The sequence below is a fragment of the Hyla sarda genome, chromosome 1, assembly GCF_029499605.1.
Source record: "Hyla sarda isolate aHylSar1 chromosome 1, aHylSar1.hap1, whole genome shotgun sequence".
NCBI lineage: Eukaryota > Metazoa > Chordata > Amphibia > Anura > Hylidae > Hyla > Hyla sarda.
This window is the reverse complement of record NC_079189.1, coordinates 297,345,440-297,366,409: the sequence shown is the minus strand read 5'-3', so window position 1 is coordinate 297,366,409 and position 20,970 is coordinate 297,345,440. Positions and strand designations below refer to the sequence as shown.

General features: G+C 41.1%; 1 protein-coding gene across 2 annotated transcripts in view; it reads right to left on the bottom strand.

The window, feature by feature from the left end:
* Positions 1–340: 340 nt before the first annotated feature.
* The window catches only part of SHC2 (SHC adaptor protein 2), a 63,931-nt gene continuing 43,301 nt past the window's right edge, over positions 341–20,970 (bottom strand). Inside the window, exons 7-13 of one of the 2 annotated variants that reach the window (XM_056518028.1) lie at positions 20,194–20,320; positions 19,573–19,756; positions 18,164–18,230; positions 16,978–17,142; positions 12,588–12,883; positions 10,161–10,295; positions 341–2,559 (exon numbers count right to left, since the gene is read on the bottom strand). In XM_056518028.1, the coding sequence (XP_056374003.1) occupies positions 10,161–10,295; positions 12,588–12,883; positions 16,978–17,142; positions 18,164–18,230; positions 19,573–19,756; positions 20,194–20,320 (974 nt within the window). In that variant the 3' untranslated portion in view covers positions 341–2,559. The remainder of the gene's footprint in view (positions 2,560–10,160; positions 10,296–12,587; positions 12,884–16,977; positions 17,143–18,163; positions 18,231–19,572; positions 19,757–20,193; positions 20,321–20,970) is intronic. The other variant, XM_056518029.1, reaches the window with a different exon arrangement.

Sequence of the window (20,970 nt, the reverse complement as noted above, 5' to 3'; positions counted from 1 at the left end):
TTCAAGCAATTACTTGTACAGTAGAAATATGTTTAATTTTACATTATGCATCAGCTTAGGGCTCTTTATCTTCATGTGAAAATCCCTTTAAAATCAATTTGTGTAGCTCCTTAGGTGCCTGTAGAAGAAGGTGCTGTCAGAAATGTACAGTTAAGCCTACATGTTTGGGGACTCCCATTCCCTATGCTGGTTTCTGTAAATGTATGAAAAACAGATGGTTTCTTCTTGGTGTATTGTTAGAGAAATGCTTTGTTCTTAGAACCAGTCCTTAGTCGTCCCCCTTCCCTCCCCATCTACCTTATGTCCTGCAAATAATCCTAACCCGGTACCCCCCCCCCCCCCCTCCGTTGTATGTAGCCAAGCTGTGGTAACAGTTCTACTAACTAGTAGAAAAGGTTCTGCAGGAGTCTGGAAAAAAACTGATTTTCTGGGATGCATTTTCTCCAGACTCCACCAGAACTTTCTCTACTTTGCGATACCGATCCCTCTACAGGTCATCTGTCCAGGTATAGAGAGCAGCCGCAGTTACCTCGACATGTGAATAAGGTGTTGTGCCCTGAGCCCAACACCTAAGGTGAGCAGATTTTCTCTCCTTATTTTCTGTTATGCAACGTTGTAATACACTAGGGAGTGCCTCATATCTAATCATATCTAAACTTCCAGTTTTCTTGTCTAGACATTCTTACAACATTTAGACACCCATTACAATGTTTTGTCAGTATTCACCATTTTGTCGTCTATGATTCTTTCATTCTTTTCATGCAATTTTGTACTATAAATTTCCAAGTCTGCCCGTCGTTCGTGTCTTCATGTTGATGCTTCCTTTCTCCCTTCTTGCTCTCTGTTAGCTGAATTTCTTTCTTGCCTCACAGTTCTTCCTATCTTATTTTCTTATTACTCCACTTTACCATTTTAATGTGACATTCAAAGATGAAGCCCAGGCTTGCTGTTCTATTCCAGAACTTACCACATGTCTGTACTTCTCAATATGAGTGACGTTCCCCAAATTTTTACATCAGTTAATGACTTTTTTTTTGTTTAGCCATTGTGGAACCATGTGTTGCCTGCAATCTGTGTTTTTTGTATGAAACCTCATATCTATGTGCGTCACAGTAGGTACAATTATAACTAGGGGCAACATGTAATTTGTATGCTTGTCTGGGTGGGTTTCCCATTTTTGTGTTCAGTTTCTTCTCACATTCGAAAACCATACTGATAGATTGGCATTCTATAAAAGTGTCCCTAATGTGTAAGTGTAGCCTAAACAGTATATAAACACAGGCAGATTTCTTTCAGTGCATTGCCAGTGCAGACCGTATGCAATATGCACATGCCCTAAAAGAATTTAGTACAAATGCTAATTATTTTTTTTTTTTTATTAAAACCAACGGGTTGAGGCTAAGTTAGGCACCTTCCCTGAAATGCCCAGTGCCCCACTGTATTTGTCTGAAAATTCCAGATCAATCACTGTACGATTCCTAGCCATAGTGAATGGGCCGATACAAGCCAGTGCACCATGTCACCCAACTCTACTCCTATAGGTGCTGATTGTCAGATTCCCCAGTGAAAGCTTTCAGGAGGATATCCTTTATCATTTGCAGAATATTAAGTTCATTCCATAGGACTATAGTCCTCTGTAAATCTTGCAGTCTCTGCACCTCCTGCTCCAGTTGCCTTGTATCACTCATGTTACATGTTACGATAGTCACCAATACATGGACAAGCTCATATGGTACTGGCATTTACCTAGCTAATGGAATGCAGTTGGTGAAGCAAATTTGGTCATTATTAACTAACATTTTGTAAGACAGTAGCTTTAGCAGTTTAATACCTGTGAAATCCCATTTTCTGGCCTTACCTGTATAAAACAACATCCATCTCCTTGCTACCTGGCTACATGGCTCCAGGATATAGATAATTGGATTATCTCTTGTGTTCTATGCATTCAGTATAGAGCAGCCCAGCCTAGAGGGTGTCAGGTGAAGCATATTATGTACTAACATCTAAATACCCACAAGCTATCCTCTGGTTTTCTGTATGCTCATGCATCACAGTCATCATAGAAAGTGGGGCAATATTCCCAGCATGATATATGTTGTAGACTCAGATTTACTGCTGCATAGCATCAGGCATTACTGTCTCCTGAATATATCAGTTAGGTTAAACAGACTGGTTGAAATACACTGACTTGTTGTTCGGGTTGTATAATGCATATCTGTATATATTGTTAGCATTACTGCTCCTCAGCAGGCTTACACAGTGTCCCACCTGCATTTGCCCCTGATGCTGGATATGTCTTCTGTTAACATAACTTTGTGTTAGTATAATAGTTAGAGTTATGAGTGATTCTCTTCTTCGAGCTCAGCTATTCCCTCTGGTGGTAGAAAGCACAATAGTAGAGCTATACGTAAATGCAAGATGTTGTCTCTGGTGGAAGAGAACTCAGTGTGTCACTTATTGATGTTCCTTGTGGTGGTTTACACCTTTGCGACCTGTTTCAGGGGTAGCTCCTCTGTGCTCCCATCCTGATAAATTTTCATCTCCAAGCAAGGGGTGAGCCTAAATGATATACAGCAAACAGGTGATATGTTATACGGCATAGCAAGAACAAAGATTGACATGCTTAGTGTAAATCACTTGTGTCTCGTAATATATATGTATATTGTATATGAATAACAATTCTCTGTCTTCACAGTTTGTTACGAAGTATGAGTCTAGATAAATAGGGACCTCAAAGGCTGGTATCACACTATGATTGTGCTAGTATAGATACTGCAAATGGGCATCCTGTCAAAATGGGATGCCAACATATACAAGATTGGACAGGCACCGACCCATAGACATTAATTGCCTGAACGTAGTTAGCAAGTGACTATGCTCAGGTTATTTTCACAACAAGCTCGTGTTTGTATTTGGCAACACCACGCTTTAGGGTCCAATCATGGTGTGAATAAGAGGCTGGTTTCACACTTGTGCATTTTGAATTCAGTGCCGTTTTATGAAAATGCAGTATATTCTAGGTACAGAGGGGGCTTTCTCTGGTGTTTTCGCAGAGCGAGCGCTTCTCAATAGAACATCAAAAACACCAGGAAAATGCCAGTACAAAATTTCAAAAGGTAAAATAACTACAAAAATGTGAGTTTGAAAAAAAAGTTTGAAAAAAAATGTGTGAAGGAGGCCTTAGGCTGGAACTCCACTGAGTTTTGTTTTGCAAAAACGCCATCAAAAACACTAATTTTCCCGCACAGCTTCTTTTCAGTGTAAAAAGATGTTAGCTGCAAGTCAATGGTAAACTGCAAAATGCCAGCTTCACTTGGCGTTTTTCAGTTTGGCGTTTTTTTAATCCTTTTGGCATTTTTCAGCAATTTCTGGCTCAGAGGCAGGATTTTCAAAATGCCCTTCAAAAACCTAGTTTGGCATTTATTGCCCTGAAATCGTGGCGTTTTCCTCCCATAGAAGAACAAAAACGCCAAAAAAACACCATGTTGTTTTTTTGCAGGCGTTTTTTATTCTTTTTTGGACTTTAGCAATCCCAAAAAAATATGGAGATACCTTTTTTATTAAAATTTTGTAGGGTACCATAAAAAAAATTAATAAAAAAGATACAGTAGTGATTGGAAAAATTATACCTAACGAAATGTATCATTATTATTACGAAATGTTTATAAATTTTTAAACAGGGATCAATTTATGTGAGCGGGTAAAGCACTAAAAATGTAACCGACAATAATAAAACTGTATTGTGTGTATGTTTTTCACTTTTTATTTTTTTTTTATTTTTTAGGTAGTACTACTGCTTCCAGCATGGAACTCACTGTTCCATGATGGGAGTAGTACTAACTAAAAAATAAAAAAAATAAAAATGTGAAAAACATACACACAATACAGTTTTATTATTGTCGGATACAGATCGCCGTTGCCATCCTCCTGTATAATATATAGATGCGGCCGCTCTTCTCTGGTCCCCTGCACTGACGTATATATACACATATTCATATTTCCCACAGAGAGCTGTGATTGGCCAGATGGTTCCGGCCAATCACAGCTCTCTGTGAGAAATCAGAATGTGTATATATACGGCGTGCAGGGGACCATAGGAGAGCGGCCGCTGCATCCATACATTATACAGGAGCATCACAGCGGGCGTCAGGAGTGATACCCGCAGTGATCTTTCCTTAATTACAAGTACTACTACGCCCAACATGGATCACACTCTGCTGGGAGCTGTAGTACCTGCATTAATAGACAGATCGCAGCGGGTGTCTGAAATTACACTCGCTGCGATCTGTCTATTAATGCAGGTACTACAGCTCCCAGCATGAGGCAGAGTGTGCTCCATGTTGGGAGTAGTAGTGCCTGCTAAAGGACACATCACAGTGGGTGTCACTACTGACACCCAATGTGATCGTCCTGTCTATAGCAGAGATGCAGAGCGGCTGTATACATCGCTCGCATCCCTGCTCTGCACTGTACTCCGGCCCGGCCGCTCATTCATTCATCTTTTCCTCAGAGCTGTGATTGGCTGCAACCATCTGGCCAATCACAGCTCTGGGCAGAAAATATGAACGGCCAGTGATGTGAATAGAGCAGAGATGTGAGCGCTGTATAGAGCCATCACTGCTATATTATGGACGATCAGACTGACACCCGGGGCGATATGTCTATAGTACAGGTACTACTACTCCCATCGTCTGGCGTTTTTTTTTTTTTGCATTTTTTCATTTGTGTGGAAATTGCACCTTGGCAGTTTTTTTTTTGGTACACAAAATTTGTTGGATACCAAAAAAAAAAAAAAAAAAAGGATGCAGCAGTGATGGAAAAAATGTTATTCAACGAAATGTATATATTTTATAACAAAAATGTTATTATTTTTTAATAAAGTGTGTGTGTTTCACTTTTTTTTTCTCTATTTTTTAAATTTTTTAGGTAGTACTTCTACTCCCAGCATGGAACACACTGTTCCGTGAATAGTAGTACCTGTACTATAGACATATTGCCCCGGGTGTCAGTCTGACACCCAATGCGATCGTCCATAACATAGCAGAGATGTGGAGCGGTTCTATACAGCGCTCGCATCTCTGCTCTGTACTCCGGCCAGTGATGTGAATAGAACATCACTCATTCATATTTTCCTTCCAGAGTTGTGATTGGCCAGATAGTTGCAGCCAATCACAGCTCTGAGGGAAATATGAATGAGTGAGTGGCCGGAGTACAGAGCAGAGATGCCAGCGCTGTATACAGCCGCTCTGCATCTCTGCTATAGAAAGGACGATTGCAGCGGATGTCAGTAGTGATACCTGCTGTGATCTTTCCTTAACTGCAGGTACTACTACTCCCAACATGGAGTGTGCTCCATGTTGGGAGTAGTAGTACCTGCAGTTATGGAAAGATCACAGCGGATGTCACTACTGACACCCGCTGTGATCCTCCTGTATAATGTATAGATGTGCCTGCCCAGTGGCGTTGCGACCCGGGTGCGGGGGGTGCGGCCCGCACCGGGTGACACCAACCTAATGGGGTGACACCAAGACGCTCCGTAGCCCCCCCCCCCCCCATCTGTGCCTGACCGGCCTCCCAACTGTCAGCACCAACCCCCCCCCCCCCCCCGCGCGCTGTGTGTGCGGTGCGCCCGTCCGTCAGCAACCCCCCTCTTTCTCCTGCACTGTGCGCCCGTCCATCATCACCCCCCCCCCCCCCTCACCTTCACCAGCATTGTGCCCGGCCTCCGCTCCCACGTCTGCGCCGGCCTGACGTCACACCGCATGGCCGCGCAGGAGGACGTCAGTTACGTCACTCGCACGGCGCCCGGTGAGAAGGAGCGCTGCGCTGGATGGGTGAGTGTGTGTGTCTGTCTCTATCTATGTTTGTGTATGTGACTGTGTGTGTGTATGAGACTCTGTGTGTGTGTGACTGTGTGTGTGTATGAGACTCTGTGTGTGTGTGACTGTGTGACTCTGTGTGTGTGTGTGTGACTGTGTATGTGTGTCTGTGAGTGTGTGTGTCTCTCTGACTGTGTGTGTTTGTGTGTGTCTCTCTCTCTGTGTTGTATGTGTTTTTTGTGTGTGTGTGTGTGTGTGGGGGGGGGGGGGGGTGGTATAACCAGCAATCTATTGTGGGGAGACTTTGACCCATTGTGGGGAACCTGCAAGGGAACCTGCGGCCTAATTTGGGGAAACTACTACCAAGTGTGGGGAGTCTATGCTACCTAATGTGGGAAGTCTATGCTACCTTATGTGGGGAGTCTATGCTACCTTATGTGGGGAGTCTATGCTACCTTATGTGGGGAATCTGTGCTACCTAATGTGGGGAAATTGCTACCTAATGTGGGGAATCTGTGCTACCTAATGTGGGGAAATTGCTTCCTAATGTGGGGTAACTGGTACCTACCTAATGTGGGGGAACTGGTACCAAATGTGGGGAATCTATGCTGCCTAATGTGGGGAATAGATGCTACCTAATGTAGGGAAACTGCGACCTACCTAATGCGGGGGAACTGCTGCCTACCTAATGCTCCCCCCCTGGCAGTAGCACCCTCATCATCCACCAGCAACACCCCCCCCCCAGCAGCACCTCCATCAGCAGATCCTGATGGTGGATGATGGCGGTGCTCCTGCCAGGAGGATGATCCTGCGGATGGATGATGGGGATGATACTGCAAGGGGGGATGGCCAGTAGCACCCTCATCATCCTCCAGCAACACCCCCCGAGTAGTAGCACCCCCATCATCCACTAACAACACCACCAATACCCCCCCTCCCGTCGTAATAGCATCAGCTAACGGATGTTGAGGGGTGTTACTGCGGTTGTGGTATTATATTCAGAGGGTGCACTGTATGGCAACGTTATATTCAGAGGGCGCCGTTTGTGGTAGTATTATATTCAGAGGGCGCAGTTTGTGGTAGTATTATATTCAGAGGGCGCAGTTTGTGGTAGTATTATTAGAGATGAGCGAACTTACAGTAAATTCGATTCGTCACAAACTTTTCGGCTCGGCAGTTGATGACTTATTCTGCGTAAATTAGTTCAGCCTTCAGGTGCTCCGGTGGGCTGGAAAAGGTGGATACAATCCTAGGAAAGAGTCTCCTAGGACTGTATCCACCTTTTTCAGCCCACGGGAGCACCTGAAAGCTGAACTAATTTATGCAGGAAAAGTTATCAACTGCCGAGCAGAGAAGTTTGTGACGAGTTGAATTTACTGTAGTTTGCTCATCTCTAAGTATTATATTCAGAGGGCGCAGTGGGTGGTAGTATTATATTCAGAGGGTACAGTATGTGGCGGTATTATATTCAGGGGTACAGTATGTGGCAGATTTATATTCAGGGGTACAGTATGTGGCAGATTTATATTCACGGGTACAGTATGTGGCAGATTTATATTCAGGGGTACAGTATGTGGCAGATTTATATTCAGAGGGTACAGTATGTGGCAGATTTATATTCAGAGGGTACAGTATGTGGCAGATTTATGTTCAGAGGGTACAGCATGTGGCAGATTTATATTCAGAGGGCGCAGTTTGTGGTAGTATTATATTCAGAGGGTACAGTATGTGGTAGTATTATATTCAGTGGGTACAGTGTGTGGCGGTATTATATTCAGGGGTACAGTATGTGGCAGATTTATATTCAGAGGGTACAGTATGTGTTGGTATTATATTCAGAATGTACAGTGTGTGGTAGTATTATATTCAGTGGGTATGGTGTATGGAAGGTTTATAATCAAAGAGTATAGTGTATAGTAGTATTATATTTAGAGGATACAGTGTCTGGCAGGTTTATAATAATAATTGTTTTCATATAGAGGATGAGAATGCGCTGACATAGTGAGGAGACGTCTGGGCGTCACATTCTGCAGAGAGAAGTTTTAGCTGGATCAAGTCCTGGCGGTATGTACCATCTGAATTAGATAAGGGAAGACTATAGAGAAGACGTCACCTGTAGTCACTGATATCATTGTACATTCTCCTCACTATAGAGAAGACGTCACCTGTAGTCACTGATATCATTGTGTATTCTCCTCACTATAGAGAAGACGTCACCTGTAATCACTGATATCATTGTGTATTCTCCTCACTATAGAGAAGACGTCCCCTGTAATCACTGATATCATTGTGTATTCTCCTCACTATAGAGAAGACGTCCCCTGTAGTCACTGATGTCATTGTGTATTCTCCTCACTATAGAGAAGACGTCCCCTGCAGTCAGATATCATTGTGTATTCTCCTCACTATAGAGAAGATGTCACCTGTAGTCACTGATACCATTGTACATTCTCCTCTCTACATCAGAGCTGTAGTCACTTGTCAGTTCTACAGTTAGGTCAGTGAAACTACAACTCCCAGCATAACCTCACCACTGCTCAAAGGGGTACTCTACTGGAAAAAAAAATTTTTAATCAGCTGGTGCTACAAAGTTAAACAGATTTGTAAATTACTTCTATTTAAAAATCTTAATCCTTCCAGTACTTATTAGCTGCTGTATAAGCGATTCACAGGAAGTTATTTTCCTTTTTAATTTATTTTCTGTCTGACCACAGTGCTCTGTGCTGACACCTCTGTCCATGTCAAGAACTGTCCATAGTAGGAGCAAATCCCCATAGCAAACCTATCCTGCTCTGGACAGTTCCTGACATGGACAGAGTTGTCAGCAAATAGCACTGTGGTCAGACTGGAAAGAACTACACAACTTCCTGTGGAGCATACACCAGCTTATAAGTACTGTAAGTATTAAGATTTTAAATAGAAGTAATTTAAAAATCTGTTTAACTTTCTGGCACCAGTTGATATAAAAGTAAATGTTTTCCAGTGGAGTACCCCTTTAAGTAATTCTGGGAGCTGTATATTTCAATGGTGAAAACTTCTTTAACACTTTCCCATTCTGTGGCAACTGGTATATCTGATTATTATACTGGAATTTCTCACAATGCGCTACAACAGTGATGTCTGTCTCAACAGGCTAAAAACTTACTGAGGGGGGGGGGGGGGGGTAGGTATGGGGGTGACACCATTTTCTACCGTACCGGGTGACACCAACCCTAGCAACGCCACTGTGCCTGCCGCTCTTCTATGGTCCCCTGCACGGCCATATATATACCCATATTCCTATTTCCCACAGAGAGCTGTGATTGGCTGGAACCATCTGGCCAATCACAACTCTCTGTGGGAAATATGAATAGGTGTGTATATATACGGCAGTGCAGTGGACCATAGAAGAGTGGTCATACATTGACAGAGCGCCGTTGCGATCCTCCTGTATAATTAGTGCAGGTACTACTACTCCCATCATGGAACAGTGTGTTCCATGCTGGGAGTAGTAGTACTACCTATAAAAATGTAAAAAAAAAAAAAAAGTGAAAAACACACACACACACACTACATTTTCATTATTGTCGGCCACATTTTTAGGTCCCCGTCCGCCCACATAAACACATCCCTGTTTAAAAAGTAATAAAAATGTTGTTATAAAAAAAGATACATTTTGTTAGATACAATTTTTTCCCTTCACTTCTGAATCTTTTTATTTTTTTAATGGTACAATACTACATTTTATTTAAAAAAGGTATCTCCGTCACTTTTTTGGATCGCTAAAGTCCAAAAAAGAATAAAAACCGCCTGCAAAAACACCAAAGTTAAAACCCACATATCGTTTTTCTTGGCGTTTTTTCACTCCCATAGACTTCCATGGGAGAAAAACGCCTTCATTTTGACAAAAAAAAAAAAAATCGCCAGTGGCTCAACATGCTGCGATCACTAACGATCTGAAAAACGCCAAAAATGAGTGAAAAAAATGCCAAAAGGATTAAAAAAAAACACCAAAGTGAAAAATGGCAAGTGGAATAAGAATTTTGCAATTTCTCATTGATTTACAGCTAACATCCGGCCGCAGTGTTTTTTGGCCGAAAAAACGTTGCGCAGACATCTTATCCCCTATACTTTCGATTGGGGATAAGATGTTTTTGCCCGGAATACCCCTTTAATCCAGCACTGATGAAACAGAAAATCATGGACTGCACCATTCTTGTCATCAAAAACATCAACTGACCTTGGTCTCACTGTATTACCTAAAGCACTTTTTGTTCTATACTTTACAACTACTTATATGCTTTTTTTTAGGTGTAATAACCATAATGATCATTTCACATTTAATAACATCTGCTGCCTTACCTAAGATGTTACTTTTCGTGCGATCACTTGCCGCAGGTGTAGTTCGCTCTCTGCTGCCACAATTGGCTGTTGGTTATGTAGATGGTAGGAGATCAGATGACTTATGCTCTCAAACAACACATCTTTGGTTCTGACCTGAAGGGATGCAGGAGACAACATAAGCTTCCGTGGCTAATGTATTAGCAATGTTCTACTGGAGAAGGTTGGCGAGCTGTACGATGGCCAGCATGATAGATTAACCGAGATTTAACTATCTTCAACAGTTTTACCTTTTATTCATGGCTATTTATGGAATAGAATATGTTGTCACTATACTGTATAGATTAGTATGTTCAGGGAGCAGCTTGGTTGGAAATAGTTGGACCTGGAGATAATAGTTAGTAACAGTTATTAATGGGTTTGATGTGGAATATAATATATTGAATTATAGCTGCAGTCTGACTGAAAGCCAGAGACCAAAAATATAAGTTATGTCTAATGAGAGTCATGCCTGTACAATAACAAGCACCAATGAATGACATCGATGGTCGCTTAATGAGCCAGGCTGGGCCATATGAATGATTTAGCAACCATTCGTTTAGCCCTTTAATTTTATCATTGTCGATCATTGTCACTAACGATTATTAAAACAGCTGCACAAAAGATGTGACAATTCGTTGGCTGATCACTTGCCCTATTACGAGGAAAGGGCATTTACCCCTTCTCTTCCCTACCCCTAAATTAGTAATTTATTGACAGATACTGTAGATGACATTTATCATTGTGTGATGACAATAACGTTTTCTTGAAAAATAAAAATAAATTACAGTGACCTCAATATTTAAGTAGTTGAATATTTACCTAAGGTCAGCACATTTGCTGCATAATCTCCATGTATAACATATGGCCACAGACTTTAACCCTTGTATTGCATTTGCTAATTATCTAACTCCATGACATCTACGAAATACAGTTAGTGTCTATTTTAAAAAATATGCATCACTTCTTAAAGTTACCAGTATCTGTACCTGTATGTTACCTGTACCTGTCACAATGGCTTTACTGATGTCTCAAAGTCAAAAGGTGGCTGGCCAAAGTACACTGCTCAAAAAAATAAAGGGAACACTTAAACAACACAATGTACCTCCAAGTCAATGACACTTCTGTGAAATCACACTGTCCACTCAGGAAGCAACACTGATTGACAATCAATTTCACATGCTGTTGTGCAAATGGAACAGACAACAGGTGGAAATTATAGGCAATAAGCAAGACACCCCCAATAAAGGTGTGGTTCTGCAGGTGGTGACCACAGACTACTTCTCAGCTCCTATGCTTCCTGGCTGATGTTTTGGTCACTTTTGAATGTTGGCGGTGCTTTCACTCTATTGGTAGCATGAGACAGAGTCTACAACCCAAACAAATGGCTCAGGTAGTGCAGCTCATCCAGGATGGCACATCAATGCGAGCTGTGGCAAGAAGGTTTGCTTTGTCTGTCAGCGTAGTGTGCAGAGCATGAAGGCGCTACCAGGAGACAGGCCAGTACATCCGGAGATGGGGAGGAGGCCATAGAAGGGTAACAACCAAGCAGCAAGACCTCCCTCTGGAGCATGCCCAGGTGTGGTAGGGAGGTCATACGGGCACGTGGAGGCCACACACACAATACTGAGCCTCATTTTGATTTGTTTTAAGGACATTACATCAAAGTTGGATCAGCCTATAGTGTGGTTTTCCACTTTGATTTTGAGTGTGACTCCATATCCAGACCTCCATGGGTTGATATTTCATATGATTAGTTCATTCATTCAGATCTAGGATGTGTAATCTTAGTGTTCCCTTTATTTTTTTTGAGCAATGTATTTAAAAAACAAAGCTAAGAAAAAAAATTTTAATTGGAGGAAGGGGAACTGAGTATCATTTTTATTTTATTTTATCATTGTCATCTACAGTATCTTAATCTCAAATCACGTTTTCTTTTAGAGATGCAGTCTAAAGGTTATGTTTGTATAATTAGAATATCATTGTCGTAGATGTATTACACTTCTCTAGGATACTGCCTGTCATATTCTGAAAAGGAATGTCTCTGAATGTTTCCTTTTACCGTAAATCATTTAAATTGTAATTAACCAATACTGAAGTATGTGAATAGTAATTGGACAATTATTTCCTATGATACTATTCTACTAGTCTAGAGTGAAAATGCATTCCAATAAAGGCATACCGTACATGTTACAATGAGGTCATATCAAGATCATAAAAGATGGAAAAGTGCTTATACTTCATGGGAATGACAGAACGGTAAAATTGATCACAAAAGCACGTTCTTATTCACCATTAATTTGTGATCACTGCATAAAATCATTTTATAGATAGATAGATCTAGCTAAAGAGAAATGGGGTGCATCCCACCCAACCCTGAGCCCCAAAGACAGATAGAATATTCCGTACCACTCCTTCTGGGTCTACCAATAGGAGATGTTTGGGTTGTCCTCTGTGCATACCAGTCAGGACATACTGGCCTGGATTGGTGATACTGTCTCTCACCAAGAAGTCACCATCTCTCTGCAAAAGTTTCTCTGCTTCCCTCCTGCTCATTTTACCCTGGTACCATGGTTCTCTTTTGAGTTGTTCTTCTGTGGGGGCAACTGGCGCTCTTCTAGTTGGTGGGCTTGGCCACTGGTCTTCCAATTTTTGGGACCCTGCTAGACCAGATTCATGAAGTTTTAAAGCATCTTCAAATGGTCCTGGTAAAGTAATGAAGAATGGTTAATAACTTAGCCTTGATTTACCTAATTTTTTTGATTAAAAGTAGTAGTAATAAAATAAGTAATAACATTGCTATGAACAGTTCCTGACATAGACAGAGGTGGCAGCAGAGAGCACTGTGGTCAGACTGTAAAGAACTACACAACTTTCTCTGTAGTATACAGCAGCTGATAAGTACTGGAAGTATTAAGATTTTAAAAGAGAAGTCCTTTACAAATCTGTTTAACTTTCTGGCACCAGTTGATTTTTTTTTTTTTTTAACAGTATGTTTATTTTTGTTTATAGTTTCAAAAGCAAACAAAGACAACAATAGGACATGAAAGAATCCTATCAAAGGGCTACAATGAAGGCATAATGGATAACACAGAAAAGAGATTTTATTAAGCAAACAAAGATCAAATAGAGCATATGTGTAACATATCCAAATGTAAATAGCAAAACACTAAATATAGCAATAAAAGTTAGAGCCAAAGTCAAAACGGTGCTCTCGTGCTCTCTACTGGCACCTCTGTCCATGTCAGGAACTGTCCGGAGCAGGAGAGGTTTGCTATGGGGGATTTGTTTTGCACTGGAGTACCCCTTTGGCGACAACAATATGGGCAAATTGAGAATGCTCCAGCTTTCTGACATAATTTTCAACAAAATTCTGATATACATGCTTTACACCACATTTATTATGTGTTTTAGGTTTAAGGATGGGGTCACACGTGCTGTACTTTTCTGCGGATTTGCTGCTTTGTATTTTCCTACCCATTGAAGACAATGGATAGCAAAACATGCAGCTGATTTTGCTACCCATTGACTTCAATGGGTAGGAAAATACGCAGCAGCAAAATATGGCACGTGCGACCCTACCCTTAGGCACTTTTTGCACACTTTTGTGCCTCAATTGACTATAGGGTGTATTTAAGTGGTGAAGGACAAGGTTTTACGCTGCGTTCATATCACGATTTCTCCATCCGACTTGAGTACACGATTTTATAACTTTAAATCGTATGAAATCGTATATATAAAGTCGGATCCATTGACCTCCATTAAAAAATCGGATCCATTACACACATCCGATTTTATCCGCATCCGATTTCATGCGATTTTTGTTCGTGTATGAAATCGGGTTTGACCACGATTTCAGAGCTGAACAAAAATCGTGTGAAATCGGATGCGGATCAAATCGGATGTGTGTAATAGATCTGATTTTTTAACGGAGGTCAATGGATCCGACTTTATATACGATTTCATACAATTTTAAGTTATAAAATCGTGTACTCAAGTCGGATGGAGAAATCGTGATATGAACGCAGCCTAACGTGAAAAGGGGGTGGCTGTATTGCAACACTGTGTCACTGTGCAGCAATATTGACATGTTATCTGTATTCCTACAATTCCAACGATACTAAATTTGTATAGTTTCCATTTCAAAACTTAAAGTGAAACCAACAGGGGGTCACCCGTACTAATCTGTACATAAAGCACTACTGCCACTGACGTGTCTCCCAGCAGCCAACAAGGAGCCGGGTGTAATTATTTAGCCATGCAGGTGCAGAGGCATCAGCACACGTGATGACATGGCTCCCTGCTCAGCTGGCCAGGAAACTTCAGCAGCTGGTGCATTGAATAATAATGAAGGAGCAGGTGGGAGGGAATGAAGATGGTGGGGTGAGCTTTTCGAAAAGAGCAAAGGGAAAGCCCCTCTTGCTATTTTTTAGAAATTTCCTTTTGGCTGTATACCTGCACAACAGCTTAACAGATTTTGGTAAATGATAAATTGTTGGAAACAGGGTCACCTGCACTATCTACCTGTATATACAGGTTATAGTGGGTGACCCTCCTGTCAGTTTCCTTTCTAAAGATGCTTTTTTATGATTACATTTTTATTTATTTAAAACATTAGAAAAGAGGAGTGATTAGAATTTATATTGTAGGGGGCATATGTTAAACTTGTTCAGGATGCAGGGCGTATGCATACGCCCTGCATCCCGAGTCCTTAAGGACGTAGGGCGTATGGATACGCCTGTGGGAATTCCGGTCCCCGCCACTAGCCGGTTGGGGACCGGACCGGGATGCCTGCTGAAATAATTCAGCAGGCATCCAGGCACATCGCCGAGGAGGGTCCTGAGACCCCCCTATATCGGTGATCGCAGGAAATCGCATGTCAATTATTCAGACATGCGATTTTCTGCTATTCGGGGCTGATCGAGTCTCTGGTGACCCGATCGCCCGGAAAATAGGGATGATCGGAGCTGTCAGTGACAGTCCCGATCATCCTTAGGAATAGGAGCGAGGTTGCAGTGCTGCAGCCTCCTCATATCCCCTGCCATTAGTCAGCAATGAGTGCTGACCAATGGCAGTTGAAGACGGGGGGTTGCCATGGAAACCCCCGCTCTTCCCTCCCCTGGATGTCGGGCAGAACGGGGGGAGAAGATGGCGGCCGGTACCTGCAAAGAAGATGCCGTGGGGACCGCCGATCGTCGGTGACATCAGCGGAGATCAGCGGCGCAGGTAGGGAGGCGACAGCGTGGAGCATCAAGGAAGGTGGCAGTAAAGCGATCTTTACTGCTGCATTCCTAGTGGTTGCCAAACTGCAACTCCCAGCATGCCCAGAAAACCAAAGGCTGTCTGGACATATGGGGAGTTTTAGTTTTGCAACATCTGGAGGGTCACAGTTTGGAGACCACTATTACAGTGGTGCCCAAACGGTAGCCCTCCAGATGTTGCAATACTACAACTCTCAGCATGCCTAGACTGCCCAGGCATGCTGGGAGTTGTAGTTCTGTAACATCTGTCCCTTCAGATTCATGAAAATTTTGAAAATTGCTGCTATACTTTGTAGCCCCCTAATTTTTTCAAAAAAGTTAAAATATGTCCATTTTATGATGACAACATAAAGTAGACATATTGTGTTTGTGAATTAATATAACATTTATTTGGAATATCCATTTTCCGTACAAGCAGAGAGTTTCAAAGTTAGAAAAATGCAAAATTTTCAACATTTTCATGAAATTTGGGGATTTTTCACCAAGAAAGGATGCAAGTAACGACGAAAATTTACCACTGTGTTAAAGTAGAATATGTCACGAAAAAACAATATCAGAATAATCGGTAAAAGCATTCCAGAGTTATTAATGCTTAAAGTGACAGTGGTCAGAATTGCAAAAAATGGCTCCGTCCTTAAGGTGAAAATGAGCTGCGTCCTTAAGGGGTTAATACTATTATTATTATTATTATATTTTTATAAACCTTTAAGAAAATCCTGTGTGTGCCCCTTTCTTACATGTACAGGCAGGGGGGTGCACAATACTTTGCCTTGCCCCAGGTAAGGCCTCATGTTCAGGTTTCGAGTAAGGCCTCAACAAGTCTAGAGCTGTCTCTTGTTGAGGTGGAAGTGCTCTTTTTTACATACTACTTATTTTAATAACCTTATCTTTGGTAGTATAATCCAGTACACCTTTTACTGTACTGTTTGTATAGTTGTGCTAATGTTGTTTGGTTAGTTCTGTCTTTTACAACACTAATATGTACACTCTCCTTCCCTTCTGGTGCATTTGATGTGTACTGTTCCAGATGGCTCAGACTTTCTCAGTTCCTTTTCAAAGGGGCAACTCCCCCTGTCTACATATACTGACAAATGCAGGCATTGCTGATAATGGACTGTGCTAACAACACATTAACAAAGCACAGTGCTGAAATGTACATACATATAAATCTGCTGACATGGTTGCAACTTACATAGTTGTAACTTGTAAATTATCTGGACTAGTTATGATAGGTAGATTATATACATAGACAGACACACAGAAAGATAGACAGATAGATACAGTTTGAGAAAGGTTCTGGAGAACCAAAACAACACCTTTTTGCACAGTTCATGTAACAAACAACTCTGTTTTTTTTATTTTTGGAGTGCTGTTTTTTGGATTTCCATTTGTGTTTGCTGTTTGACCAAGCCCCTGCTGCTCACCTGCACCTAGTTTACCTGTTGTCTACTCCACCTTTCAATGATCTGCTTTTCTATGAAAGACGGACAGATAGATAGTTAGATAGATGAATAGATAGAAACCATAAACCTACTTACTCATATCAAAAATATCCTTCTTTGGACTATCCTCTGGGATCATATAGGGCTCTTTTTCTGCATTTAGCTCATCAAGGGTCTGTGTGTTGACATACATGTGTTCCTCATAGTCTCGGAGTCCTATAGCACGACCACTGCTTGCATGGAATAGGTCATTAGTTGCCCCTGATATAGGAATATGATGAGAATAAGAATTTTTACATACTCAACCTAAAGGTAGTCAAAGACTTACAAAATATTGTTAAAGGTCCATACAACTTAGGCTAGGTTCAGACTACGGAATCTCCGGGCAGAAAATTTCCGCCCGGAGATTCCGAGTGCGGCCAGTGCTGGCTGAATCAGTTGGCGCTAGGACCGTGTGGACACTGCAGTCTCCAATAGACTGTAAAGTGTTCCATGAATATTTCCGCCTGAAGAAAGAGCAACACCATTCTTCAGGTGGAAATTTCCAAGCGGATTTTCCGTTCACAAATTCCGCTTCACAAATTCCGAAATGTGAATTTGTGAACAGGAACCCATTCACTACACTATACATTTTAGCAAGCGGAATTTCCGCCTGCAATTTCAAAGTGGAATTGCAGGCGGAAATTCCGTAGTCTGAACCTAGCCTTAAAGTCAAAACAAAAACAATTTGCCAGTAATTCCCATTTGTAACTATGCCTGTTAAAAATATGTTTAAGAGAGATGCTTTTCACATTTACTTTGTATAACATGCCCAAAAGGGGGCCTGAGAGGTCTTGCACTCTATATCTAGTCAGTTAACCAAAGGTATCATCCTTACTCTGCTTATCTTCTAATGTGCAATGGAGATTTCCATCTGCCCAAACCCTTATCAATAGGGTACACTTACGCAGAAACTAGCAGGAATGGCTAGCTCTTGCACTATAGGTGTATACAGTACCTGGAATTCATACTGTTTTACACCACAAGTCCAGATGCAACCAGCAGTTAGTGGTGATCCTGAGTGCTAGCTATGGCTGATAATGCTGCATGTAAGAGCACTCCTATGCTTCAGGATTTCTTTTTGTAAATAGTAGGAAAGACAATAATAGTACTGATTATTTCTCTAATTAAAAAAAAAGAAAAATAAATCTGGAGAAAAATAAATCTGGAGAAAATAGAAAAGACTAGAAGAATATGAGAAAATAAGCACAAGATGAAAAAAGTTAATTTCAAGTAATCTTACCATGGTCTTCCAATTCCCACTGTGATCCTGAGTGTGCAACTGGTGCTCGTCTGGCTGGAGTTCCAACCTTTAAATAGATAGAAGATGAAGACTGATGCAGACATACAATTCTTAGTTCATATTGCCATTAAGACACCAATACACATACAGTATATGTCAGCCGGATGTTAAGTTAGCTGACACTTATCTCTCCCGATCTCTGTATGAACATTATTGTTGGCTAAGCTGACCGTTCATGTTTCCTGAATAGAGAAAGGCTCCTCTGGTGGTGACTTAACTCAAGAATAAAAGGATCAAGCATTTGAAATCCAAACATGCCCATTCCTTCTGTTCCCTGGCATCATCTGTAGAGGAGAGTCAGGAGGCCCCAATATACATTAGATAATTGTCTGGTCCTATCAGCAGGCTCAGCTAACATTTTTCTAATTTGTATGGGGCCTTTAAGCTGGCAATACACATACAATAGCTGTCAGCTGAATGCTCAACCAAGTGTGTCTGTGTTTTTAATGGGGAGAAGGTAGAAAGCTGCCAGACTACCCCAGTATGCCTGATCCTTCTCTGTCCCCACATCTGCCATTTGGGTAGACTAGTGAGGTACCACACACATAAGAGGGTTGGCCGGTCCCATAGAAATTGACATTGTCAATTTAAATGTATTGTATCTAATGTGCCAGATTTAGAGTACTTCAAATTGGCAATACATAATCAATGATATGTGGCAAAGAATAAATTATATCTCTGGGAACTTTCTGAAAACATTCTTTCCCACAAGAGGGCTAGTGTTATTTTGTGGGCTTTTGTGGGCAAGTGTTATTGGATGAACATTTCAGACAGCTGACATTATTTCAGATTAGGATGGTCATTGTTTGGCTAAAGGTGCTTATGCACTGTAGACTAAAGTTGGTCGAATTGGTTCTTTGGCGGGTCCAGCTGACTGTTTAAGGTGTAGGGTGACCTCCCAACTCTCCAACAACAGATAAAGTTGGTGGAGAAAAGGGTCAAGCATGGGTTCTTAACATCTGAGCCTATTTTTCTTGGAGAGATAAGCCACCAGAGCTGTCTGTCTGTGGCTTACTTTGTGCCCCACTCTACCCTTCCAGAGAACAAAAGAAGGTTTGGCCGCATGTATGGGGAAGTCAGGAGAGATAACAGTCAGCGGAACAAACAGTGAATAGTTATTGAAAATGTATGGCCCCCTTAAAATAGACATTTGTTGTTAAAAACAACCGTTTTGGTTAAAATCATCTTATGTCATCAACTTTCATATAATGTACTTGGGTACTTTTAAATGTAGATACATGTATAGACACAATACAAAGTGTTTTCATCCTGCTCATTTGCAAAGGCTAAATTTCCATAGAAACATTCAATATGGAAATATATCTTATAGTAAAAGTATCTCATAGTACCTGTGTCCACCCATTACTTGTTATCTGTGTGTTGGGCTGGTTTGTTGCTCCCAAATCCCTAACTCTGCAGTCTTGTACTCCTCCAGGTGGTGGTTCCTTGCCAGGTATACTATTGTAATAGTTGTGTTCAGAATTCTGATCTTCCTCAGCTACCCATGCCAGATCTTCACTTCCAACCACTACCCTTTAGAGACAAATGACACAAAAGTAAATAACTATATATGCCTTCCTCTTCTCGCTATACTGTTTGGAATTGAAGAAAATATTTAAGAACCCAAACTGTATTCTTATAGATTAATTGTCTATATGCATTGTTTCCATATGGCTTTGCGGTTTTGGAAATGGGATTACCAAACCAAGTGTGGAAGCATTATAAGTTGTTACACATTACACAAAATTAGGAATAAAAATTAAAAGTAATTTGAGCTTTGAAGAATATTTAAAGTAAAGATAAAGCACAAAGTACCAACACAGTAAGGTCATTGATAAATGTTTAGATAAAGGAAATCTTACCTACTCTGTGTGAGACCCAAGACTCATTTTATCTTTAATTAGGAAATTAATTGTCCTAAAGACTGAAAAATGTGGGTTAAAGTTGATTAAACTAGGTTTCCATCGTACCTGTCTGGGGGTGCTGCCACTTTGGGGGGACTGTGCAGGAACTGTTTGAACCTCAACTCAAAGGCTTGTCCTACAGTGCTGATCACACTTTGAGCCAACCCATCACAGCATTCCAGAATGTGACAGGCTGCGGATGATTAAGGAACACAAGGGGACAGATGGGAGGACAGGGATGGTATAAAATAGGACAGTAAGGGTGGTTCAAGAGACAAAAACACACATTAACGCCAAGATGAATTAAACAGAAGGACTGAGGTATGAAACAAGGAAAGAAAATTATGGACAGATGGTTATATGTTGCCCAACATGTGCCCAATTATTTTCCCTAGCAACATTCACCATCTTTCTCACCCAATTCTTCTTTCTCACTACTTGTATAGTAAAGTCCACATTCACCTACTTGGATTTGACTTATCACACAATCATAGTCTCTTGCTTGGGAACAGCAGGAAAGAGTTATCAAAACGGGTGCATGGAAAATAGGGAGCATTTCCTATAGTAATCATTTGGATTTTATTATCTAAAAGGGCTCTGAAAAATTAAGGTTAAATACTAGTCTTAACCAGAAAAGTTATAATAAGAAACATGGAATACTCAGACGAACAATGGTTAGTATAGGCAAAAAGTTTTCTTTTAGGCTGTTTTCATAAATCTGCCCCATGTGTCTAACCAGTTTATATATTGTACCACTTTAAAGGAGTACTGTAGTGCTTTTTTTTTATTGTCCCATTGTGTCCGGGCTACAAAAAGTGGAAAAACAAACTGTAACTCACCTTC